Source organism: Zingiber officinale, chromosome 10A, assembly GCF_018446385.1.
Source record: "Zingiber officinale cultivar Zhangliang chromosome 10A, Zo_v1.1, whole genome shotgun sequence".
NCBI lineage: Eukaryota > Viridiplantae > Streptophyta > Magnoliopsida > Zingiberales > Zingiberaceae > Zingiber > Zingiber officinale.
Genome location: NC_056004.1, coordinates 91,107,614 through 91,135,191, shown reverse-complemented (window position 1 = coordinate 91,135,191; position 27,578 = coordinate 91,107,614). Strand labels below are relative to the sequence as shown.

General features: G+C 37.8%; 1 protein-coding gene and 1 long non-coding RNA gene across 2 annotated transcripts; both read left to right on the top strand.

Annotated features, from left to right (window-relative positions):
* Positions 1-3,321: 3,321 nt before the first annotated feature.
* On the top strand, positions 3,322-5,780 carry LOC122026228. The gene is made up of 3 exons (XR_006124071.1): positions 3,322-3,910; positions 4,030-4,153; positions 4,353-5,780. It is a non-coding gene; the product is annotated as an uncharacterized LOC122026228 (long non-coding RNA).
* Positions 5,781-21,295: 15,515 nt separating this feature from the next.
* LOC122026782 (probable terpene synthase 13) lies at positions 21,296-25,930 on the top strand. Its single transcript, XM_042585500.1, has 6 exons — positions 21,296-21,608; positions 22,279-22,433; positions 24,817-25,034; positions 25,114-25,252; positions 25,340-25,510; positions 25,662-25,930. Exons 1-6 carry the CDS (start codon positions 21,296-21,298, stop codon positions 25,926-25,928), a joined length of 1,263 nt encoding a protein of 420 aa, XP_042441434.1. The 3' UTR covers positions 25,929-25,930.
* The last annotated feature ends 1,648 nt before the right edge of the window (positions 25,931-27,578 follow it).

The window sequence follows — 27,578 nt, the reverse complement described above, 5'->3', positions numbered from 1 at the left end:
ATGATCATACCTATGTTTTGTGTGCTCACGTGCGTGTTGTGTGTGCACGTGAGTCCGGTGTATTATTGATAGTATCATGATGGTTCTACCTATGTTGAGTGCCTACCATTATGTCTTTGGCTGTATACCTTGCCAACTAATTCTCCTACTAATTAGTGGCCCACTACGATGTTGAGAGAGTTGATAATGGATTCGATATGTTTACTAGGTTGTTATACGCTTGGCTCCCCACAGTGACCTATGATAGAGTGATCTCGTGCATTCTCTAGCTAGATAGTTAGATATCTTGATCACTTATGGATTGTTTATGGTGGAGCGTAGCTCCCACATATTATAGATTGTTGTGATGAAGCATTGCTCCCACATATTATGGATCATTTGTGATGGAGCGTTGCTTCCACATATTGAGGATTGCTTGTGGTAGAGCGTTGCTCCCACATATGTTGTTTTTCTTATGATGGAGCGTTGCTCTCACATTTGATGATCTATTCCTTGGTGTTTATTGTCGGAGATCTTATGGTTGAGGCAGTCTGATGTACGAACATTATAAGTTCTTGGTTTTATCATTTAGGTTTATAGTGCCCTAAATGTTATCATGGACTCAATGATTTGGGTATCCCTAGGATATTAGATCAGTATCCGTTATCTTTATTGACGACGTGGTGATCTATTCCCGATCCGAGCTATATCACGTGCACCATCTTCGCATAGTTCTAAGGATGTTTCGATGGGAACATTTATATGTGAAATTCAGTAGTGTGTATTTTGATTATCTTCTGTGAGATAATTAAGACACATGGTCACTAGTAGGGGTATATCGTGGATCCACAAGAGATAGAGGTTGTTACCAGTTGAGAGTTGTCGTAGTCTATACATGAGACTCGCAACTTCCTTTGTCGAGCTAGTTATTACCGGAGGTTTGTTGAGGGGTTTCCTCGCGTTGCTATGCCACTGACACGCCTGACCAAGAAGGGCGTGAAGTTCACGTGGCCAGAAGACGACGAGACCAGCTTCTAGGAATTGAATCGGATATCAGTCTTGGCACCAGTTCTGGTTTTTCCTCTGGAGAGGACGAGTTCGTACTATATACCGACACTTCTCTACAGGGTTTGGGCTATGTTTTGATGCAACACGGCAAGGTAGTCTCCTATGCTTCTCGTCAGTGGAAGGAGCAAGAGAAGAACTATCCTGTACATAATCTAGGGTTAACCGCCATTATCTTTTCTTTGAAGATTTGGCGGCATCATCTGTAGGGTATTACATTTGAGATTCTTACGGATCAAAAGAGTTTCAAATATCTTTTCACCCAGAAGGAACTCAATCTCCGATAGAGGAGATGGATGGAGTTCCTGAAGGATTACAATTGTACCATTAGCTACCACCCAAGGAAAACTAATGTGGTTGTTGATGCGCTTAACCGGAAGTTCAGAGGGCCTTTAGCTCGCCACCGAGTTTTAGGCACAGACTTGATTTAGGGTTTCTCTGAATTGTTGCAGGGACAGACAGAGAAGGGTATTCTAATTACCATGGTTGCTCAGTCGTCGATCAGGACGAGGACCCGAGAGGCCCAGGCCAGTGATCAACGCTTACAGTCCATTAGCAGCGAGATAACTTCCGGGCAATAGACCGAGTTCACCTAATATGACGAGGGAATTATTTATTTCTGAGGCAGATTATGCGTGCCTTAATCTCACCCGATTATGGAGGAGTTATTTCAGGAGGCTCATCGCTCTCGATTTGCTATCCACCCAGGTGGAACCCGTATGTATCGCGATTTGAGGCGTTCCTATTGGTGGAACGGCAAGAAGAAAGACATCGCAGGGTTGGTAGCGAGATGTCGGGACGGTCAGCAGGTGAAGGCTGAGCACCAGTGACCTGCTGGACTACTCCAGAGGATTCCTATTTCAGAGTGGAATAGGGGCACATCATTATGAATTTTGTGGTAGGATTGCCTAGGACACGACGAGGCCATGACACGATTTGGGTAATCATTGACCGGTTAACCAAATCCGCACAATACTTAGCGTTTCTAAAGACCGATTCTCTGGATCGATTGGCAGTGCTGTATTGTCGAGAGATCATCAGATTGCATGATGTTCCATTGAGTATTATATCGGATAGAGACCCACGGTTCACGTTCGGGTTCTGACTGAATCTGCAGTAGGCCTTAGGCACACAACTCTGTTTCAGTACAACATTTCATCTGCAGACAGATGGACAGTCAAAGCAGACTATCCAGACCTTAGAGGACTTGCTGACGCTTGCGTTATAGATTTCAGAGGTAGTTGGGAGGATCACTTGCCATTAGTAGAGTTCGCCTACAACAACAACTATTATTCGGCTATCCAGATGACACCGTTTGAAGCATTGTATGGAAGATCTTAACGGACACCATCCCTCTGGGAGGAGGTTGGGGAGGCTCAGCTGTTAGGACCTCAGAGAGCTCAGCAGGGTCAGAGTTGGTCCACACTATTAGACGGAGAATGTTAGAGATGCAGGACCACCAGAATAGTTATGCTGATCGGAGACGGAGACCCCTGGAGTTCTCCACTGACCCCATGTAATTTTGAGAGTCTCACCCACGAAAGGGATGAAGATATTTAGTCTCCGAGGTAAGCTAGCTCCACGATACATTGAGCCTTTTTAGATCTGGGAGATGATTGGAGCGATAGTCTACCATCTGGCGCTACCACCGTCTCTGGTAGACGTTCACAATGTATTTCATGTGTCCATGCTGAGGAAATGCGTATCCAATCCAGCACATATTCTGTCAGATGTATTAGTTCACATTCAGCCTGACGTTATTTACGAGGAGGTTCCGGTACGGATTCTGGACCACAGAGAGCGTCAGCTGTGGAACAAGACTATCCGGCTAGTTAAAGTCGAATTGCAGTATCATACTGATGAGGAGGCTATCTGGGAGCTCGAGGATATGATCCGAGTTCGATAACCCTATCTTTTTACTTGAGGAATGTGGGTTAGATTTCTATTCAGCATTTATACTATCTATCTATTGCTAGTACTTGTTGATGGTAAATAACGAAATTTGGAGATCAAATTTTTATTAGTGGGGGAGAATGTAAAATACCATAACTAATTAATAATAAAATAATTAGGTTAAATGAACGAATAACTATAAGGGAATTTCTAGAAATTTTTAGAAATTTTCTGGAAATTTTTCGGAACTCGTATGAACGAGTTTAAGGGGATCAATTATTAGGCAATAGGAAAACCTGTTTAAGCTACTCGTTTTAAACGAGAAAATATTTAATTTCCTTAAATATTTATTTTTCCTTTTTCTTTAATCCTTTTCCCGTGCCCTATTCCTTCTCTCGCCGAAAGCCTTCTTCTCCTCCTCGTCTTCCCCTCTCCCTCACGCGGCGCGCAACATCTTCTCCCTCCCGAACCCACTTCGCAGATTCCCTTCTCCCTTCACCTCTCCGCATTGCCGTCGACGTCGACGGTCGCCTCCCTGATGCCGACGCTCAAGAGCCCTCCCTTTGCGTCATTCTCTTCTCTCCCGACTCCTCTTCATCACTTGACGACACCGCCTGATGCCCCACCACCCACTGCCATCGTCGGTGTAGCCCAGCGTCGCAGCTAACCAAGGGCATGCCTACCACGATCTCCCCCTTCCAATTTTCGCTTGTGCCCTAGATATGGACTATCGCCGCCTCCTCTCAGTCTCTACCGACACAGCTAACCCTAGATCAATGCCGGTGTCCCTTCCTTCCGTCAACTCATTGCTACTTTCCGCGAACCACCGTCGTTGTGTGCTGCCACGAGGTCCGCCGTTAGTTCCTCTTCTCCACGCCATTGCCACTGTCAATGCTTTCCTTCCAATGAGCAATGAGTGCTCCTCAGGCAGAGATAGGGAAGAAGCAGTGAACCTTCGGCAGAAACAATGAAGGTAACGAATGGAGGAGTTTGGAATTTGGGGTACTATTTTGATTATAGTTGCTATAGATTGAGGTTTGTAGTAGTTTTGGATTGATTAAGATTATGTGAATTGGTTTGAAATGCTTGTAGTTGTTGGATCCGCAATTGTCGCTCCAATCGTTCTACTAACAGCAGCTTCATAGTAGCTTATATCATGAATTTTCAGTAGCATGCTTCTTCGACTGTGAATTCTACAACGGAGCATTCAATTTGGGTGAGTTTTGAAGTTGTTTCATTTCTATATGGGAATGTGAATAGGGTATTATGGATTGGATTGATTATAGGTTAGAATATTTGAGATGGGTTAATTATGTAAGGTTGATTAATAATGAGGGTTTCTTAATTGAATTAGGAATTTAATTTAGTCATTGGATACTCAGGAGAGTGGATTGATTTTATGCTTGTTGTTACAGGACTTTGAGTTGAGACGAGCGTCTCAACGTAGAGATAGTCAGGATGATCTATATAAAGGCGGGTATCTCTTGACTTATCTTTTATGATATTGTCACTTTGATATGCTTAGTAAATTATAGCTAGAAGCAATGACCATGCTTAGATTTGCCTTGGTATGTCATTATTTGACCCCTATAGTATGTTCTGTTCGTTGCCTGTTATGTATCCATGTTTATATCTCTTGATTATTGCCATGTGCACCTTAGTTTCTAGATGAAGTGACATACTAGGGTTCACTGAGTATATGACTAATTTTTTGGATTTTATGATCTGGCATGTGTACTTAGATTTGTGATACCTAGGTCATTGTATGATTTATTTTCCTGTTGGTACATATTATGTGGAGGTGATTATGGTTAGGATTTACATGCTTAATGTCATGCATCATCTTGCATGATTGCATGCTGTACGATTGTTGACTCCATTATTGTTTAACACATCGCCAGTTACATGATCTGCACAAACAACCACTCATGGATTAGTGGTATATCAGGCAGAGTGTGTGACAGTTTTTCTCTGTTAGACTCTGTTGGTCTGCTCATGGGTAATGATGATGCAGCGTGGTAGCCGGTAGGGATCCCTTCTCTGGATTGTCTCTGGGAGATGAGAACATTGCGTTCTCCCACTTTGTTTGGGGCAGGAGGATAAGTGTACTCCGACAGTATCCTGTCCACTCGACCACTCAGGAGTAGTGATGGCGGAGTGCACAGTTATTATAGCCATACTCACTCAGTCTCACCATCGCGTGTGAGTTGGCTGACTAGCGTCAGGGGTGACACTTGTCATTTTGCACCATTTTACATTGATTGTATTTATTGTTTGTGATTGCTACACTTTATTTGTTACATTTTGGTGTTGCATATGATTGACATGCATACAGGAGACATTATATATATCTGGTCTGACGACTCTTACATATTGATAGGTGATCCTGGTGAGTACAGTTCTTCTTCTGTTATCTTTTCTGTTTGCATTTCTTATTATTGATCAGAAGACTGTACTCCATGATTATTACTGATAGTTATATCTTATTGGGCATGTTAGCTTGATATCCGCTGAGTTCTTTGAACATACCGTTGAGCTATTTCTATTTCAGGTAGCAGGTAGATTTTGGAGTCGCTTGGAGTATCCTGTCTGCCGGTTCCCACGTTACATTCGAAGACCTGTTTCTGGTTTTCATTTGTACTTTATTTGGTTTATGCTTTTGGTTTACTTAGCAATGTTAAATTTCGATTTTGGTTCCGGTGTGTTGTGATGTGGTGTTTTGTATTGTTTGTTGTGTTGTGTAAGTCTAGCCAGTTAGTAGTCATCCTTTTGGTTTGTAATGGTTTTCTGTTGTATTTCCGTTATGTTCTTCTTTTTAGTACTGTTGAGTGGGCTGTTATATATATATATAACTGCGTGGTTGTATTTTTGTTGTTACAGCCGAGTGGGATGAATATAAATTGTGTGGTTGTGTATATATTCCAACCGTGTGTGGTTGATGTATATCTGTGGATGTAGAAATAATTCAGATTGTCACGTGTATAGGAGAGATGTTATCGGATTTTTCCTCTGGCTGGGACTCCTCTGGGGCATGACACATTTGAAAATTTTCAAGAGTCCTATCCACTGAACTTAGTACAAAAATTTGGTCTAACCAGCTAGGATTAGTAAGGAGTAGCTTCAGTCAGTTCCAACATATCAAATGCACCAGGTCGAAGCTATATCTTCCTAGACATGTATAGACAAAGTTTTCCTAACCTACTGTCATCCAAAACTTCCCCTGGACTTTCCACCTAGAGTCCTCGACTCTAGGACTTTTGCCCGAAGACCTTGACCCGCCAAGGTTTCCACCTTGGGTTACCATTCCCTAGGACCTAAGGTTACCACTCCCTAGGGGTTTCCTACCTTCCTAACCGCAGCTTGGACTTTCGCCTAAGATACCTTAGGACTTTTCTTGCAAACTTATTCAACACATTAGATCACAAATAGCCTTAACTTTGAATCTCTTGTCATTATCAAAACTCAGGTTCGATCGTCGAATGCTTCCCGCACCAACAATCTCTCCCTTTTTGATTATGACAACCGGAATTCAAAGTTAAGTAAAGATAATGCTATAAAGAATTTTCAAGAACAAATGCAAGCATAACTGAAAATAACAGTACAGGCATAAATGCAAGCATAAATGAATTTAAACGCAAAACTCCCCCTTAATAAAAGCTAAAAGTTTTAAGTGAAAAACTTCCCCTTAATTAAAGCTCTTCTTTTTAGAATTTTCATATTTGAATTTTTATATACTCTCCCCCTTTTCCATATATCAAAAAATCAGTAAAAATAGGGTATACAAATAACCAAGTTGAGAAGTTGATCATAGGCCTTAGTTTACGAATATAGCTTAAAAAGTACACAGTTAATAACTGTTTTTTAAAACTTAACTTTTCAGAAGGTTTTAATAAAACTTAGCTTTTAAAAAAAATTTAAAACTTAGCTTTAAAAATTTAGTCTTATAAAAACTTAGCGCTTTTTTTTTTATAAAAACATAGCTTTTAGAATAAATTTTCTTGTAGACTTTTTAGCTAAGTAAAAAAAAACTTTATCAAAGGTTAAGTAGGGAGCTTAGGTCTTAAAAATAATCTGATTTTTGAGAAAATATTTAGATTTAAAACCTTTTCCTTAAAAAATTTCAGAAATTAAGTTTGGAAAGAAGTTTTTAGTTAAAGAATAGTTTGTTGACTTTGAAAAGTAACTTAGCAAAAAAAATTATAGTTTAAAAAGAGCAGAATTTTTTTTTGATAAAACTTAAAAAAAAATTTTAGAGATTCAAAAAGGAATTTTACTTAGTTAAATTTGAAAAATACTTTAAATAGTATCACCTTGTAAAACTGTAGCTTAGGCCACTTTTACTTAGAAAAGGGGCAAGTCAAATTTAAAAATTTAGGTCTCTTTTCCAAAAAGTCCTAAAGTCCAAGCATGAGTAATTGACAAAATTAAATTCCCTTATCCAAATGTCTAATCATTAGCTACTAGCTGTTTACCTAAGAGGTAATAGTTTTCACTTTGTTAGTCAAGTTAAGTTAGTGATCCAGTTAGATTTGACTAAGTCAGAATAACTTAACTTAATTAATATAAATTGATATTTATTACCCAGACTTATGTCGATTCACAGACATAAGAATTTTTAAGTCCAGGCAGTACCTTATGCATCTCACACCATTCTAAGTATTTTCATACACAAGCAAGTTAAACCTACGGTGCTTGTGAGATACTCTGGCTGAAACTAGAGGTACATGATTTCTAGGGGGTAAATACCTAGGCTAAGTCCAAAATTTTGAAAACTAATAAAATTATGATTTTGAAAATTATTTTTCCTAGAATTTTTAAAGATAATTTTAAAATTAAACTGATTAAAACATAATTTTCAAGATAGTAAACCAAAATTTTTTTAAAGTAAGTTCTATTCTACCAAGAACAAGACCAAACAAACCAAAAGAGAGTTATCTTTAATTTAGATTATGTCTAAGGATTAATTTACATTTGAGTTAGACTTAGGTTTTCCAATTAGTCAATTAAATATACATTTCAAAGATTAGCTCCCAGGTATGGCGAGACACTAGGCCTTTTTGGGTATGAGATCTTCCACCATTTCTAGACAGAGTCTTTCAAAGAAATTATATATTTAATTTTCTTTTTGAAATCCCTAGGTTTAGCTAATCAAGTGTAAATTACGCCTAGGTTCTTAATCTAGCCTAATCTAAGCATGCATAAAAATAAAGAAGAAAATAACAATCATCAAGCAATTCTATTTATTTATAGGCAGTTTTTCTATTGGCTCCCCTTGGATCATAGCCTTGATATGGTCTATCAAGGTAATGCACTTGATCCTTGGGGACCCAATACTGACCAAGTCCAACTTGATTGACCAAGTTAGACTTAGGTACCCATGCTTGGACTACCTTTTTATTTGGTCTGATAGCAAGTGACAAATATGAACGATATTTTCTTTTTGTTCTAAATCCTAGTCCAGATCGATTATATACGGCCTTCTATTTTCCAAGAATCAAGTCAAGATTCTTGGAGCCCAGTGTAAACCATTCCAATGCAATCTTCAAATCCTTGACTTGAGTTTTCAGATTGGAATTCTCTTCCTCAAGCTTTTGAACTTGAGTTGAGGTTCTTGTCTGAATCGGGTCAGTCAAGGATTCGGAGATAGTCACTTCTTTAAGAGTTGTTACCACCTTTAGAAGTGATTTGATCCGAATGTCAGATTTAGCTAATTTATGCATCAGATAATTAATTAAGTTATATAACCGAGAAGTACTTACAGAGGGGTTAGGCCCTTCGAAAATGGATACAGATCGATGGCTTCTCTCAGAGTCAGCTTCCGATTCGTCCTCACTTTCGGATTCTTTGATTTGGTCCTGGGTTATCAGTGCAAGGTAGCTCGTCTGTTCGAGTTCTTCATCGGACTCTTCTGATGAGGACTCGTCCTAGATTGCCTTCAGAGCTTTCTTTTTTCTTTACTTCTTTGCATCCTTTTTATTAGGATAGTTGGCTTTGATATGTCCCTTTTGATTGCAGCCGTAGCAGGTTACTTCGAACTTTATCTTGGAACTTGGTTGAACCTCCTTGGACTGGATCACCTTCTTGACATCTTTCTTGTTGAAGCCCTTGTTCTTTTTGTAGAGCTTTCTCACTAGATTTTCGAGTTCGGCTGTGATCTCATCATCATCATCATCCGAGTCTGGTTCTTCTTATGACTCCGGTTTGATCCTGCGCCTTGCATTAGGTTCCCTGGTTTATCTTGTACTTGCAATTAAAGCAATACCTTTCTCAATCGATCGAGCGTTAATTTGTTCATGCAATTCAAATTCAGAAAACATTTCGTCTAATTTAATTGAAGAGAGATCCTTGTATACCTTGTATGCATCTACCATTGATGCCCACAAGGTATTCCTCGGGAAAGCATTGAGAGAATACCTGATTATGTCTCTATTTTCTACCTTTTGTCCGATTGCGTGGAGATCATTGAGGAGGTCTTGGATGCGTGTATGCAGTTGGCTCACCATTTCACCTTCCTACAACTTTATATTATATAATTTATTAAGAATGAGATCTCTCTTACTTACCTTCATATCTGATGTACCCTTGTGTAGCTCAATTAGTTTTTGACATAATTCTTTGGCGCTTGAGAAGGGGCCAATGCGATTCAGCTCCTCCTTGGTTAGGCATCACTGAAGTGTACCGGTTGCTTTGGCGTTTGCTTCTACCTTCTTTATCAGAGATGCATCCTAGTTCTCGCATGATATCAGCTTGTTGTTGCCGTCAGTTGGGAGTTCAAGACCAGTCTTGACGATCATCCATACTTCGAAATGATTATGAAGATATGACTCCAATCGGCCCTTCCAGTAGCCGAAGTCTTCTCCGGTGAAGACCGGAGTTCAGGTTGTATTGTAGCCTTCTTGAAGAGCCATAGAACTTGCACAAGGAAAATAAAAGAAACATGTCCCAGGACTTGATCTTGGATTAGTAGTGCGGGTTAAAAGAAAACTAATACGTGATCTCGAGTGGTGTTGCACCAACTTTGAGAAAAATTCGATTACAAAAAAAAAATCGGAGGGCGGCAAGAATACTGATTCTGATTGACTCCGAAAAATTGAAAATCACAACGAAAAATGTGTTTGATTGGTGGTTGCACCAAATCGAAGCGACCCCGCTCTGATAGCAATTGTTGGATCGAGATGCGCTAGAGGAGGGGTTGAATAGCACTCGTGGCTTTCACTTTTTGTATTCGGAAAACTTACGAGTAAAAGCAGCGGAATAATAAATAGCACAACACAGAAGGACCCAAGTATTTTTACTTGGTTCAGAGCCTTGGGCGACTCCTACTCCAAGGCCCACACTCGTTGAGCGTTTACTTTAGGAAATTACTATAAGCTCGAAAAAAGTACAATTAAATATTACAATTAAATGCACTAGAAATTTATACCGACAATAAGAAATCGTAAAACTGAAGCTTCAAGTCGTCGGAGTGTCGTTATAGCTTTCCCGGATCATCTCGTTAGCAGTGTGCTGAAGAAAGATGACTCAGAAGTGATTATCCAAGCTGTTGGTTGAGACTACCTTATAAAGGTTGTTGAGGTCGCCTTCAAGCCCCTTGAGGGCACCTCCAATCACCGGGTCAGCCACTGGGTGGAGGAGAGCCGAAGTGGTCTACGCCTATCCTTCTGAAGGTGCCTCCAACCTCTTAGAGGGCGCCTTCAAGGCTGTCTGAGGCGCCTCCAGCTTTGTTGTGCGCGCTCCTTCTGCCTTGCACCTGAGGCGCCTCTAAGCTCTATGGAGGGCGCCTCCAAGCTCCATGGAGGGCGCCTCGAGTACTGTCCATCTAAGGCAAAGCTTGCTCCTTTGTTCCTACAAGATATGTTAGTCCCAAAAATACCCTGCAACACAAAGTTAGCATATAATAATGAATATAAAAAGATGTTTGACAGTCACTGGACTGTCCAGTTTTGACTTCGGGTTTCTGACAGGAAACCCTAGGTTGAACCGACCCCTACTGTTTCCTTAGCGGGGAACGGGTCCTCACCTACTCCACTCAGGAGAGTATATCTGTTGCCAGTCCGGTTCTTCAGATCGATTGGACTTTTGCTCAGCGCCCGAGTCTTCAGGTCTTTCCGCTGGACGTCCGCTCCACAACTCGCCCAGACTTTCACCTGGTTCGCGACACCAGGACTTTCCACCTAGAGTCCCTGACTCTAGGACTTTTGCCCGAAGACCTCGACCTGGCAAGGCTTTCCGCCTAGGGTTACCACCCCCTAGGACCTAGGGTTACCACCCGCTAGGGTTTTCCTACCTGCCTAACCGTAGCTAGGACTTTCGCCTAAGATACCTTAGGACTTTTCCTGCAAACTTGTTCAGCACATTAGATCACAAATAGCCTTAACTTTGAATCCTTTGTTATTATCAAAACTCAGGTTCGATCGTCGGATGCTTCCTGCACCGACAGAAGCTGGTTCGGGCACTCAGACTAGTTTCGTGCATCCGGACACTCTTTTTCAACACTTTCTTCCCTACAAAAATAGGTTAGTCCATGCAACAAAAAATAAGTTTATTCTAGAAAACAAAATTACCACGATACAGTAAGATAGTAGTAGTAATTAGATTCTATCTTCCCGAGATCAGGATCTACTCAAGGTCTCAACTTAGGTTTCCTAAATGGACGTAAGCTAGACCGACGCTTGCAATTTCCTCAACCGGGAATGCGCCCTCACTGGATCTCTCCTCCTGTTGCTTGTCTCCACTTACCAACTGCAGACTTCAGGTCTCTTAACCCACCAAGACTTCCTGCCAGATTTCAACCAATCTGGACTTCCTCCTGCCAGATCTCAATCGATCTAGACTTCATATCAGCTATCAACCTAGCTAGACTTCCTGCCAGATCTCTACCAATCTGGACTTTGTGCCAACTATCAACCTAGCTGGATTTCCAGCTAGTGTTCTAATCTTCTGGACCCATCATGTCCTACACACTTGGTAAAGAGTTTAGACAAACAACATATCTAATTTTAACATATTTTTCATACATCAAAACTTGATTATCAGTGCAACCTGCACCAATAATGGATCCTTGGATTAGTCACCTCAAGAAGGTGAAGACCAAGTAAAATGAATGTGTTAGCATTGCTTTGAGTTCTTCGCTACTACATCAACAAGAAGAAGAAAAAGAAGCTATTCAGCCCCCCTCTTCTAGTTCTCAAGTGTCCTAACACATAATTCAACCTTAAAATGGCTGAAATAGGGTTTAACAATCAATTAGTAGGAAGTAGCATTCGATGAGTAAACCTAAACCCAAAATTCAGGGTTTGTTGCTTGAGAAATTGATTGGTAGCTTATTATAATTGGACATAACCCTCCCGAATCGATTGGTCAACTCAATAAGAGGCAAGCAAATGATTCGTAAGTCTCACCAATCGATTGGTCAGGTAAAAAAGAATCATTTTATATGTTTAAATGGTCAGATATGACGTGTCAATTGAGTAATGGCAAGCTATCAATTGCTAGGTGAAAATAAAACCCAACAACAACTATATAAGTAGGTTTTCGCTTGAAGGAGAAAATGCTAGTTCTTGAGGGGTTGAAGATGAAGCGTTACTACATTTTCTACCATCAATAGGCAATCCAAAGTTACAAAAGAGCAAGCAAAGCAAAGTTTCACTTGTAAAGTAATTTTCACTTTCATTTGTATTTGTGCTTTATTTTGTGTTGTATTGTTTTGTAATAATAGGTGTTGTAAGTGGTTTCTCCACCTTCGGAAGATATTCGAGAAAGAGATAATTAGTAGTGGTGGATCGCTAAAATTAGGCCTTGGATTAGTGACCTTAGGAGGAGAATACCAAGTAAAACTAAGGTGTTGTGCATATGACATCAAGTTTGATTCAAGTATTTCATTGCGTATTTAAATGATGAGGTCATAATTGAGATGAAGTGATCGAAGCTATTCACCCCCTAGATCACATGGGTTCTAACAAATTTTCCCTACCGAGAACAAGTTTGAAAAAAATTATTACTCTCAATATACCGTATCACATTGATATTTGAGGATATAAATATATTCAAGAGCCTTAAATGAGTATATCAGACTTGATTTGAAATGATTTAAAGTTCCTTAGGTTGATCATCCACTTTTAGATATAATCGGTTGATTGCTCAGTGACATAATTTTGTGCGTATCAATCGATCGATTGCTACACTATAGCAATTGATTGGTAATAGAAATGCAGAAGGGGTCAAGGGGTAAAAGGTGAAATGATTACATGATTTTGTTATTTCCAAACTTAGGTATATGATTTGAGTATTCTAAAAATTTAGGTATGTGGTGTAACAATCGATTGGTAATAGTAATGTGAAAGGGATAAGGGGGTAAAAAGGGAAATGATAACGTGATTTTGTCATTTCTAAACTTAGGTGCATCATTTAGGTATTTCAAAAACTTAGTTACATGGTTTGGTAAATTAGAAGAAAATTTTATTAGTAGAGTGGAGGGATTTATAAAAAAAGTGAAGAAAATGATTTCATTAATTTTTTTATAAAAAACCAAAATAAAAATATATAAAAGAGATTTTATTGCTAAAAATTTATACAATATTCTAAATTTAAATAATGTGTATAATTTATAAAGATGGAAATTAAAATGCACGATTAACATGCTTAACATCCTACATCAATTAGTTTGGCTACATCATTAAACCCAATTGACCCATTGACTTGAACTAAGTAATCAATTGACACCGAATAAGATAGCGATTATCCTGCGGACTGACAAGAAGGGAGAATTGAGGAGAAGACTAAAAGAGAAACTACGGAAAATAAAAAGAAATCTATCGTTCTATAGGTTTTATCAAAAAAATAAACTTTATTCAATATAAATGATAATATCTCAAATAGCTAAACAGGATGTTTATTTAGACAAAATTTAAACCATAAATACTTGGCATACCAAAATACCATAAATACCATAAAGTATAAATGACTAAAATAGTAAAAAAAAAGATGTTCGACAGCTCTGAAAAGGTATTAAATAATATTTTCCAGACCAAAAATTTGATGGTTATGGGTTCCATCCAATAAAAAATGTAAATATCTGAAAGAGCTATACGTGAACGCAAATAGACCCTCGATCTGATATTTGAGTCAAAAGTTATGACTCGTTAAAAATTTAGTCCTCGTATGTTAGTCTGCATCACTTAGGGTTGAAAAGAACTCATCATCTAGTTCGTACTAATATCATTAGTATTTCACATTGAAGATATTAGAAGTCTTCAAATGACTAGGAAGACACAATCTATAGACATTGTTGTTGATCTTTTAAAGTATCTCACACGATCCAATCTTCTCAACCTTCAACTTATTATACTCACCAATAAGGAAATGATCACAAGTTAATATAACCCTAGACAAAATCTCTGACCTCAAAAAGTATCTAACGATGATGACTATCAACGCGGATCTTATACTTGATATTGCTTTCAAGAATTTCTAGTTTCACCTGCTCATGAATTCCTCGAAGATGCTCTTCCATCTCATCTATTTTAGGACTAAATTGTGATACTACACGTGTAACAATGGTTAAATCCAAAATCCTGGATGGGTTTCTCTAATAGATAATCTCAAAATGACTCAAATTTGTGGTCCTATTTCTCGATATGTTGTAGGCGAACTTTGCTTGAGGTAACGCCAAATTCTATTGCTTGAACTTAGTTCTTGTTAGGCACCTTAGAAGATTATCCAAACCTTAATTCACCATCTCAGTCTGACCATCTATTTGGGGGTGATAGGCACTACTAAATTTTAATTATATTCTCAGTTTTTCTCATAAGCTCTTTTAGAAATGGTTAATAAACTTTATATTATGGTATGAAGTTATTGATCAAGGAATGTCATGCAAATGTATGATCTCGTTGAAGTAAAGATGGGCAATCTGAACAGCATCCATAATCTTCCTTCAAGCTACAAAATGTGTCATCTTTGAAAACTTGTCAACTATAATGAGAATAGAATCTGAGTTTAATTGGGTGTGTGTAATCCCAATACAAAATTCATGCTAACATCTAACCAAGGAGCTTCAGGAATAGGTAAGGGAGTGTACAAGGTTGCATTGGTGAGAATACCTTTAGACTGCTATGATGCAGGATAAATATAGGAGGATATATTGATCTAATGTTCCGAAGGGTATAACTTTTTACTTAGGACATGGAATCAAGCTCTGTTAATGGCCACACCTACAGAATTAAAAAATATACATTTATTATTTATTAATTTATATCTATTAAGAAATTTCCTTTTTCTAGTAATGTTTCTTTTCTTTCTTTATAAGATTGGAATTGAAGTCTAAAATTTAGGATTTTTTTTTCATTTTTAAATCTTAGGGTTTAGTGTCTACAAAATACTTATTAGCTATATGAGGAATCATGCTCTAGTATTAACAAAGTTTTTTCTTCCACACTACGGGGTTTCTCTTTATTTTCTTTGGGGTTTTCTTATTGCCTTCTCCACTAATCTCACTTCTTGTTAGCCCGTAGGATAATCACTATTTTGTTAGGCATAACATTGGCATACATAGCATCAGTTTATAAAGTGAGCTACATCACTAGTTAACTTGGGCCAATAAAAATTAGTAGAGATGAAAGCCAATATCTTATCACCACCAAAGTGTCCCTCATTATGAGGTTCATTGATAATTTATTGCCTCAGTGAACAATTTGAAAGCACAAATGTAATCCACATAACAGGTAACCATTGTGTAAGATAAAATCATGACGATGACCATTATGTATCTCCCAGAATATCCTTCCAAATGAAGGGTCAATTGCGTATATGCCAGCAAAAATCTTGAAGTCTGCAACTTTGGTACTCATGGTGGTTAGTAATAAAGAGCGATAGCTTAGGGCATTTGTGACATGGTCTGGCTCTCAACTTAGTGTCTCAGCATAAACAGTGAACTTCTGCAAATAAGTTGCCCACTTGGTATGCCGACTACTCAGCTTGTGTTGACCATTAATGTCCTTCAAGACTTCATGATCAGTAAATAGAATGAACTCCTTGTAACTAGGTAGCGATGCTAATGATGCAAAGACAAAACAATGATATAGAATTCCAAGTCGTAGGTAGAATAATTCTTCTTGCATCCAGATAGCTTTAAACAACCGGATGCCTAGCTAGATTGACTTAGAACACTTCCTATCACAATGTCAGATGCATCACAGTTGACCTCGAATGCTTTGTCAAAATTAGGAACTGCTAGAAATGGTGCCTTAGTTATTTTCTACTTAACCAGTTGAAAGCTAGCATCTACCACTTTGGACTACTTAAAATCACGCCCCTTGAGACATTTAGTGATGGAAGCAATCAGAGTATTGAAATTTATGATGAACTGATAGTAGAAAGAAGCCAATCCATGAAAACTTCTAACATCGTATAATGTCCTTGGCTGAGGTCACTCCAAGACTATGTTTATCTTCGATTGATATGCATGAACACCATTAGTAGACACAATAAAGCCCAATAAAGTTATCGAGGTTGTAAAAAAGAAATACTTCTTGTTGAAAAATAAACACTCCATTTTCTGTCTCTCAAAAATATATGAGGATGCCTCTGTCAGACTGCATATGAGGTGATCAAAGTGTGATGCCTTTGTCAAACTGTATATGAGGATGTCATCATAGTAAACCACCATGAGCTTTCCCATAGAAGACCATAAGATTTGATTCATAAACCTCATGAATGTATTGGACACATTGGACAATCCAAAGGGTATGACCATCGACTCGTATAACCTATGTTGCATCTTGAATATTGTCTTTCATTTATCTTCAGGCCTTATTCTTATCTGGTAGTAGCCTCTTTTAAGGTCAATTTTCTAGAAGACCCTAGAACTGGATGTCATTTAAGTGGAGAATTAGAAATATGTACTAAACATAATGTTGTTGATGACTCAACTGTTAACACATATACACAAAGAATCATCCTTTGAACTACACATGAGCTCATTCTCTCATGAATATTGTCCTCCTTTGGGCAAAGGCGATATGTTAGTCGATTAGACAAACTCAACCATGAAACAAAACAAAATGTGGAACCGCCACATCAGCGACTCCCCTTGAGCCAGTCCCACGGATATGGAGGCAGCCCAATAAAAAGATCTTCTGCCATCAATTTAGTAAAGTTCGCTAGCATCGATTATACTTCGGCTGGTAAGAAAGCGTCTATGGCAATAACATCATTTTGACAAGGCAACAAAGCATAGGCAATGTCTCCACACTCCATCTCATCTAAAAATCTGGATATAAAAAGCAGATTAGTAGTTTTATCTACCGGAACTGGAGTGGTTCCTTCTTGCTACAGTGTCAACACAATCTTCTTTCCTTTGATGTGAAGGGTATAAGTATTCTTCTGTCCATCGTCGATAACGCTAGGATCATACTATTAAGGTTGCCTTAACAATACATGATATGCATTCATGATCACCACATGATACTAAACATTATCAAAACATTAGCTGTCAATTGAAAACGGTATGAGATATCGTTTGTCTATTGTTACCTCACTGTCTTTATTCAGTCATGATAACTTAAGCATCTTAGGATGACATTTTGTCTTCAACTATAATTTTTGGATAGACTCTTTAGATACTACATTCTCATAATTGTCGTTGTCGATAATCATTTTACATACTTTATCTACAATGGTGCTGGTAGTATCAAAATATTGGTTCTCAACTACTCATCCCCTGAATCGCCCTTGAGAATTAGCAAACTCTTGAGAATGACCTAAGTCTCATGGCCATTACCGTACAATACGCCGTCAGCTTCATACACCGAATCATCAATTGTTGTCGTCTCTTCTTTCACATTTTCCTCGATCTATAAAATTTTTATCATTCTTTCACATTGGTTTGCCTTATGCCCCTATTCACTACAATGATAACACCTAATAAGGGCTTTAGAATTAATCTATGGTGGTTGTTGCTGCAAAGGATGAGAATCATAAGGGTGAATGAGCTATTGTTTTGGTCACCTCTAACTACTTGTTTCTGATTTTGCTATTTTTTTCAACATCCAGTGCACGATGGTAGGCATTGGAAATCGTCCATAACGAATAAAGGCTAAGGACATCTTGAAAGGACTAACGCAACCCCCCTAAGTATCGAGCCATCATCTTCTCCACCATCTCAGATAAGTTGTTTTGGGCAACCAAATGTAGAACTCATCCGTATAATCATTGATCGATCTTGCACCCTATCTCAACCTATGAAGTCGTTGAAGAACTTTTGTGTAGTTGAAAGGAAGGAAGTGCTCCTTCATCTTTTTTTTCATCTTCTCCCAGTCAGTTATTTGGGGTTTGCCCTGTCTATCACATCAGAACCGTAATTGCTCCCATCATGTCGATACTTAACTCTTGAGTCTGATAGCAATCAACTTTACCTTCATATGATCCGAAACTTGCTTATAGTCGAAGATCTGCTCAACTTTGTTGATTCAATCAATGAAATCCTCTACTTGTAACGTACCAAAAAATTTGGGCAGATCAATCCAAAAATCGAGGTCTCCATAAGGCTTCTCTCGACCATGACGTTCTTGGCATGTAGCCTGCTGGTGATAAGGGTTCTCGTAGGTAGACTTAGATTCACGATTTGAGATAACACAATCTTTAAGATTTTGCATCGCCACCGCTAGATGTTGGGTTAAATTTGTGACTTACCTAAGTAAATCCTCAATCGTCATCATAACCTGAATGCTATGATCAATCGGAACTTACCTGTTGTTACGACTATGACCACAACCATGACAACATTCTCTTGGATCTAATGTTCAGCTTCCTTAATCGGAACCTACTTGCTTTGATACCAACTGACGTCGGGTAGGATAGCAATTATCCTGCAAGTTGACGAGAAGGGGAATTGAGGAGAAGGAAAGAAAAGAAACTATTGAAAATAAAGAGAAATCCATGGTTCTCTAAATTTTACCCCACAAAAATGAAACTGCCACGCCCTAGAGGAGTCCCTGCTAGACAAAAATACGACAACATCTCCCCTGTACAGGTGATAATCTAAATCATACATACATCCACAAGAATACATCAACCCACATGGCTAGAATATGCACAACCGCATAGTTATATTCTCAGCTTACTCGGTTGGAACAAAATATCACAATCACGCGGTTATATATATTAAACAACCCACTTGGCTATACTAAAAATACACAGCGAAAAAACAAAATGAAAGAAAGTCCATACAAACCAAAACAACAAAGACTGCTAGCTGGCTAGACTTATACAACACAACAAAATAATTCATGATACCACGTAACAACACTCTAGAACCAAAACCAGAATACACAATGCTAAATCCACCAAATACATAAACCAGATAATACATATATAAAATCGGAAACAATCTTCGGATGTGACATAGGACCGACAAACAGGATATTCCAAGCAACTTCAACCTGAAATAGGAATAAATCAACAGAGTGAGTTCAAGAGCTCAGCGGGTATCGATCAGACATGCATAGTAAGATATAACTATCAGTAATAATTATGCAGTACAGTCTTCTGAACAATAATAGGTAATGCAAAACTAAACAACAGAAGAAACTGTACTCACCAGGACCTCCTATCCAAACATAAGGGTATGGACCATACCAACAGGTGCAGGGTCGTCAGACCAAATACATTATGTCTCCTGTATGCATGTCAATCATATGCAACCACCAAAATACAACATACAAAAATACAACAATCATAAGCAATAAATGTAATTCATGCATATGATGCAAATGACATAGTCACCCCTGACGCCAGTCAACCATCTCACACGCGATGGTGAGATCGAGTGGGTAGGGCTATAATAACTGTGCACTCTGCCATCACTACTCCTAAGTGACCGAGTGGACAGGATGCTGTCAAAGTATACCTATCATTATACCCCAAACATAGTGGGGGAGCCTAAGCTCTCATCTCCTTGTGTCATAGTCAAGAGGAGGGATCTCTGTCCGCTACCACGCTACAGTCACACCACCTATGAGCGGACCAGCGGAGCCCTGATAGAGCAGACTACACACACGTTGTCTGATGTACCACTAACCCATGAGTGGTTGTGTGTGCAGATTATGTAACTGACGATGTGCTCAACTATAAAGGAGTCAATAATCGCTCAACATGCAATCGTGCAAATTGGTGCAGGACACTAAAACATGTAACTCCTGAAAATATCAGCCTCCATATAATATGTACCAAAAGGAAAATCGAATCCATAACAAGGATCTAAGTATACATGCCAGGTAAATAATCTAGGTACACATGCCAGATAATAAAACTAGATACACATGCCAGATAATAAATCTAGGTACACATGCCACGTATATCTAGTAGTTAGGCCTATACCCGGTAATGTATTGTATGCCACTACTTTTATGAACATAAGTACACATGACAAGAATCAAGAGGCATAAACATAAATGCATAACAGATAACAATATGGTCATACTACGGGTATCAAGTAGTGACATACCAAGCAAATATAAACATAACCATTACTACTAGCTATAACCTATTACGCACATCAGAATGACAATATCAAAAGAGATAAGTCAAAGGTACCCGCCTCAAAACGAAGATCATATCAGAACAAATCCCATGTTGAGGCACTCGCTTTGAATCAAAGTCCTACAAATCACATAATGTATTTAGCTAATTACATACGTAGTAAATAGCTAAATAAAATTCCTAATCTAATTAAGGTAACCCTTATCTGAACAATCACAATAACCTTAAACTAATCATCCAATATCTCAATTGATACCTAGTCTAATCCAATACAGAATGTAATCAATCCATACTTAACCTAATACTGAGCAGAACTTACCCAAATCTGAAGTCTCAGTCGGTGATCCGCAGCTAGAGAAACCACTGTCAAAATTGATGGTTAAAGCTACATGAATCTTTCAATTAGCTACTCACAATATCCTAGAAACCAGAAATGAAATCAAACCTCTGTAAATCTAATATCAAATGTGTCTTACCCTAGATCCAGATCCACAAGACCCTCTCAGACGAAAATCTGCAGGCTGCTGAGGGGGGACAAGAGCTGATGATCTCTACCAAAATTGGTGGCACTATCCAGTTGTGAACCCGAGTAGCAATCCTCCACGCCACAAGGATCACCGCAGCTAAGGATCTTCTTGTGACCAGAAACTCCTCGTCAAGCCAGGGAATGGCTAGGATCAGGTGCGAGGAAGATCACGTGGCAACCAACATCCCACGGTTGGTGATCGCCGACAATGAAGAGGCAGAGAAGAGAGAGGGATCAGACTGCCGACGCGATCAGGGCTGAGGTGAGTGTCAAGCTCTTGGCTGTTGGTAGGCAATGGGTCGAGCTTTGACGAGCGGAGGAGAGGGGAAACAACTTCGTGCCCGAGAGAGAGATCGGGTGGAGAGGGCGGCGGTGTCTCGGCATCGCAAGAGAGGAGAAGGGAGAGGAAGGGAATTGGGGAAGAGTCGGCGTCAGGAGAAAGGGTTTGGCACAAAGAGGGGAATTGGGAATGCGACGGTGAGAGGAGAAGGAATAGAGGAAGAGGGGAAGGTCGGCGGTGGTGCGAGGAGGAAAGGGGAGGCCGGCGGTGAAGTGAAACGGGAGGAATTCGAGAAGAGAAGGGATTCGGCGATAATAAGAAGAGAAAGTTAGGTTTAAGTATTTATAACTTAGGTTTTAATTAACCAACTATATGTTAATCTAGTTAATCAACTCTTAACTAAATGAGTATTTCCAAACAGGCTTTGACATGTCTTTACCGCTAGTCGTTTGCTACAGATTAGATAGATCTTTCTAAGGTGGATCTATGCACCTGTACAGCACTCTCATCCCCTCCGTGCTCGCCCACATACAGTCCTCATGCTCTACTACATGACTCCACCCGTTGTGGTCTCTCCTCACATACATCACCCTCATCCCATAAGGTAACCCACATGCAGTCCTCACACTCTACTGCATGACTTCATCCGCTGCGGTGTCACCACACTGCCCTCCTCAGCTCACACTCAGACTATGGTACCATCTATAAGCTCCATCCATGACATCCGTGTGCTCCTGCAAGTGTCAACATCCCCTCAGCATCCTGCTCCAGTCGCATCAATGTATCCCTCTGGTTGAGGAAGATCTTGAAGATATATATTGAGGTGCATGGTCAAGATCATGATAGACAGGTTCCGGTTGAGGAAGTTTCACACCGTGATCATAATGCTCGAGATCTTAAAGGTCATAAGTTCTTTTATTTTAATTTGGATAAAAATTTTATTGAGAAAAATATGGATGACAATATTGAAATAGTCGGTGATCAATTTACGATGAAGACGAGATCGAAGCACTTGATGAACTAGTATTTGATGATGAAGTTGATGAGGTAATTTATAGTGGTGACTGTGAGATTTTGATCTTATTTGAAGATGCAGCTTGTGCCATATCAGAATACAATATGAAGAAAAGTGAGACTATGGATGTTGAAGACGTTATTTTGAACTAGAGAACGAGTTCTTTTCAACCTAGGGCATCTGATGCAGGAACATCCAGGGACATAATCATCTCATATCATCCAACACGCCTATGTTCCCCTTCGAGCTATTACGAGAAGGAAATGAGGCTACCAATCTCCCTTTTGGATCTTGAAGAAGGACGATCATGGCTATTTACATGGAAGATGATTAGTTCGTGGCTTCCTGACATGGTTGCTCTTTATTCAGAGTCCGGACGAGATGGAATCGGCTGATCGAATCGTCAAAACTCTAGATTTGATCTTTTAGATTTTTTCTTTTATTTGTTTTAAATTTTTAGGATTAATTTTCTTTTCTAAAAGTTAGTTTAGATTTTATTTTTTTTAATTAATTTTTTTATTAAAGTTAGTTTAGATTTTATCTATTTTTAAGATTAGTTCTTTTTATCTTTTATTTTAATGCTGCGACTTTTCTGTTGTAATTTGTTTTTTATTTCTCAGGTTATTTAAACAAGAGTTACAGCTCTTGTAAAGATAATGATTGATGTTGAGTTGGTTTTAATTTGAATAAATAAATTATTTTCGTTTAAATATAAAGGTGACTTCTCTTTATTTACTAATTATCTTTTATATATATATATATATATATATATATATATATATATATATATATATATATATATATATATATATAATTTTTTCTATATTGAAAAAGTGTATTGTATGCTCCTCTATATATATATATAGAAAAAATTATATATTTATCTAACAAATTAAACCGGTCCAAACAAACAAAATAAGTAAAAATAAATTCCAACTGGATCTTGGTCTCAAGAGGAATATAGCGGTTTTTTCTCTACAAACCTCTAATTTGAACGTCGCATCCAGAAATTCTTTCCCTTCGTCAAATTTTTAACACGAACATCGCATCCGGAATTTCTTTCCCTGTGTCAAATTTTTAATGCACCGGATCAACTAGCCATTCAGATTTATCAAATAGCTTAGCCCACTTAACCCTCGGGTCTTTACCTAACCACACAAGTCTCTTTCCCAATTGATCGGCTCGATTGGTCTACACCAAACAACAAGTCAAATCCACTCGTTACCTAACCTCTAATGACGGAAGAAAATGACTTCTTATAAGAAAAGTTTTTTTTGTTTTTCTTAAACCAAAACAAAACATATCTATCGGCCGATTATGAAGAATTTTTTAACTCGAGTTTAAACAGATTTTTTTTTCCTAAGTTGGAGATACCAAGTTAACGTGAAACATCCATCGAATAGTAGTCTGAATAACGTGATCCTCGTGTTGACAAATAATTGTGGCTCCCAATGCTTGGCAGGTGCCAAGTCCCATCTTAATTCATTACATCAAAATTTTATAAATTAATTTATGCTAATAATTATATTAGAAAAAAATCTTTTTTATGTAAAAGATATATTAACAGCTCTTTTATTTTAGCAATTGATGGAAATATGCATTCAAAATTATGAATTCTCAAAAACCACAATATCATTGTGTTATTGGATTTTAAAAAATAACGATGTTGAATTTCAAATACAATATTATTGTGATACAATATTTGAAAGAACAAAGTAAATAATATATATTATTTTAAATTAGCATCACATGCATTAGTATTGTTTGTTAAATATAAAAATATTTTTTTAAAATGGGAGCAAATGTCAAATTTTAAGACTTCTTAGTTGATCATCGCCGCGTACATTTTCTAATTTATTTTGATGGCGATACAAAATTTTTATGGAGCCAAGCCATTCACTCAAAAATAACTAATGAGATTTCATTTTATTTTTTTCTTAACACAACAACACATGAGGCTATTGAAATTTCACAACTCTAACAACTCTAGCGACTCCTTTAGTCAATTGTCAATTTTTTTTTTAGTTAAAAACAAATCACCCTTAATTTTTCAAACACAAGAGGGGTCGTCGGTCGCCATGTTCCACTCTATTATTAAGCTACCGCGTGCCTCTGCTTAATTATCATACACAGCGATAAGACAGGGCAAGATGCTGGCACAGTGCTCCTCCTCCTTCTACCCCAACTTTCTGGCTTCTCTCCACACCAACAACACCAATAACCCTAGTAGTACTCACATCGCTATGCCGCCGCGGCTTCATCAGTTGCAGAAACCACGAATCATGAAGTCCGACATCTATGAAGTTGCATAGATGTCTAAAATTATTAAATTAATTTATATAGCTTAATAAATTATTAAAATTTATTTATTTAATTAACTTTATGTATAGTGACCTTGCATAAATAAGTTCCTATGAAGTTGAACATCAAATTTCCTGATGAGTATTTGATTCATTAAAAATCCTAATTATTGTTTGATTAATTTATTATTTATTTGATTATATATGTATACCTATATAGTTGGTGGACAAAGTCAGAGTTAGCCAAGAGCTAGGATTTGCTCGGGATCAGCCCTTGAAGTGGTACGCTTGGATAATGACAAGCCTACCAAACCCTAAATTTTCATGTTATAGGATTGTTCTATCAAAGATTATCGCATTTATTTATCTTCTTGATGATATTTTTGATGTCGAAGGATCGGTTGACAATCTCCATCTCTTTGTACAGGCCATCCAAAGGTACTTAGACATATTTATTTCACCAACTAATATTTAGAGTGAGTTTATTGTTAATGACTTTTATATGTGGCCATTGTAGATGGGATGACGTTTCAATGAATTCACTTCCCAACTACATGAGGGCATGCTTCAAGGCATTAAATAGCACTATCAATGAGATTGCCCAGATTGTGCTCAAAGAACATGGATGGAATCCAATCAAATATCTAAAGAAATCAGTATGAATTGTTGTTCTTTTCATAAATATTTGTTTTAGTGTTTGTATTATCACTGAAATTTGGTTAAAAATTGACTTTGTTTTGCAGTGGATACAATTAAGCAATGCATTTTTAATGGAAGCAAAATGGTTGTCAAAAAATCAAGTCCCGACAATGGATGACTACATGAAGATTGCAACAATTACTTGTGGTGTTCCTACCGTCTTAATGCACATGTATTTTCTATTAGGGCATCACACGAAGGATGATCTCTATGAGGTTCTCCGAGTCTTATATCTTGTCCTGCGAGAATTCTTCGTCTTTGGGATGACTTGGGAAGTGAAAAGGTAGATTGTTTTCTAATTTTCATGATTATATATATACTAGTAAAAGGAGAATGAATTTATCGTGTATGCATGATAATTAATAGGATGAAAAACAAAATGGGAGGGATGACTCGTTGTTGTCTTGCATGATGAAGGAGAACCCACATTGGTCGTTGGAAGTTGCAAAGGAAAAAGTGATGCAAATGATAGATGAAGCTTGGGAGGAGCTCAACAAGGAAAGCTTTAGTTCGTCGACAAGGGCTTGTTTGAATATTGCAAGGATGGTGAGGGTGATGTACAACTACACTGAAGAGCATAACCTCCCCATGCTTAAGGAGTATATAAACTTATTGTTATTTAAACAAATTTAAAATGTTAGAAGTTACTAGTTAGTTCTATTAAAATTTCATGATGTATTGAAGGTATATATTCCCTTTCACTTGTTTGAATTTGATTTGTTTGGTACCACTTTATCAATTATCATATTAAATGTTAGCATGTCGTTCTAAGACTATATTGATAAATCAATTTTAATTTGTACCTCTTAGGACATCACAATATAAATATTGATAAATATCTTCATGAGTCATTTTCTAAGTTGTACAAAATATCAGTAATTGTGTGGTCATGATGATGAGTTGTTTCTCTAGTATTAATAATTGTGTTGGTCTGTCTGTCTAGTACAAATTAATAATTCCATCATTATGAAGTAAAACACACATTAATTTCAAAGTCTTGTGACATAATAGGCATATGATAGTTCGAACCCGTTAATTAAATTGGTTGATTATACGTAAAATCTAAGTCTAATTTTGACTCTACAAAAGTAATTGGTCGATGTACCCTTCTTCATTTCAATTATAGCATCAGACCTTTCTTTTATTTTGAGAATGCATCTTAGCATGCACTTTATTAAATTTATTAGATTTAATAATCTTACTAAATTTTTTTTACCATTAGGGTTGCTTCATCTTTATTGATTTACGTTTTAGAGTCTAGACCGTTCATTCTTGCCTTGAGGACAATGTTCTGGATGAACTCCTTTTTCAATTCTGTAAATCTAAATTCGTGAAATTCTAAAGTGAAAAATAAACACTCTAATCTACTTACCTTTAGATCTTTTGAAATATAATAGAAGTCCATTATAGATATCCAGTCTTGTATCCTAGGGAAAGCATTTAACATATACCTTAAAGGATCTCGGTTTGTTACTTGTTCTCCAAGATTCGTAAGTCCGGTGATTAAATCCTTCATCTTGGCAGTACTACTGACTCTCCTTTTTTCAGCCGAAGGTTGGCCAGTTGGTTCCAAAGCAGATCCCATTTTATGAGCTTGGCTTCAGGCGTACCTTCGTATAGCTCTAGAAACTTCTCCCAAAGTTCCTTTGCTGATTCATAGACGTTGATTCTACTAACATCCTGCGAAGGTAGCTTGCTCAGCAGATGGAATTCGGCTAGTCGATTTACTACGAAGTCTACTTGCTCCTTCTTGGTCAAGAGATACTCTCCTTTTTCTTCTCCTTGTTAGTCTTTGGAGGCTACAAAATCATATTTAATTATCAACAAAATTTCAAAATCAGTTTTGAAAAATACCTTCGTGCATTGTTTTCCATAATGCAAATTCTCCCTCAAACTTCGATGGGTAAATACTCGGTCTGGCCATCGTCTCGGTGCTTCAGTCGACGATTAGTCCTTTTGAGACGTTCTGGCTCTGATACCACTTATTGGTACAAGGGCTGACAAGAGGGGGTGAATTGCCTGTAAAAAAAAAATAATCCCTTTCTTGATCTTTCAACTCGGATTAGTAGACACAATTAAATTAAACATAAAACTAATTGAATAACCAATAAAAGAAAAGAGGTCAAAATTTATTTAGTTACAATCTAGGTGGTTGTTAATTCAAGGCTTTAAAAGTGCTCCACTAGAATTCTCCTTCGTTGTGGGCCGAAAAACCTCTTATAGAAGTTGACAACTCAAAAGAAAGACTAGGAAATGTTGGAGTGTATACTTAAAAGTTTAGCT

What these genes read in the sequence shown, in the direction of transcription:
- LOC122026782 (XM_042585500.1), top strand. Translation starts at nt 21,296, where the DNA reads ATGGGTCGAGCTTTGACGAGCGGAGGAGAGGGGAAACAACTTCGTGCC. An exon ending in TTTGTACAGGCCATCCAAAG is followed by an intron (nt 25,035 to 25,113) that starts GTACTTAGACAT and finishes TGGCCATTGTAG; the next exon opens with ATGGGATGACGTTTCAATGA. An exon ending in TCAAATATCTAAAGAAATCA is followed by an intron (nt 25,253 to 25,339) that starts GTATGAATTGTT and finishes TTTGTTTTGCAG; the next exon opens with TGGATACAATTAAGCAATGC.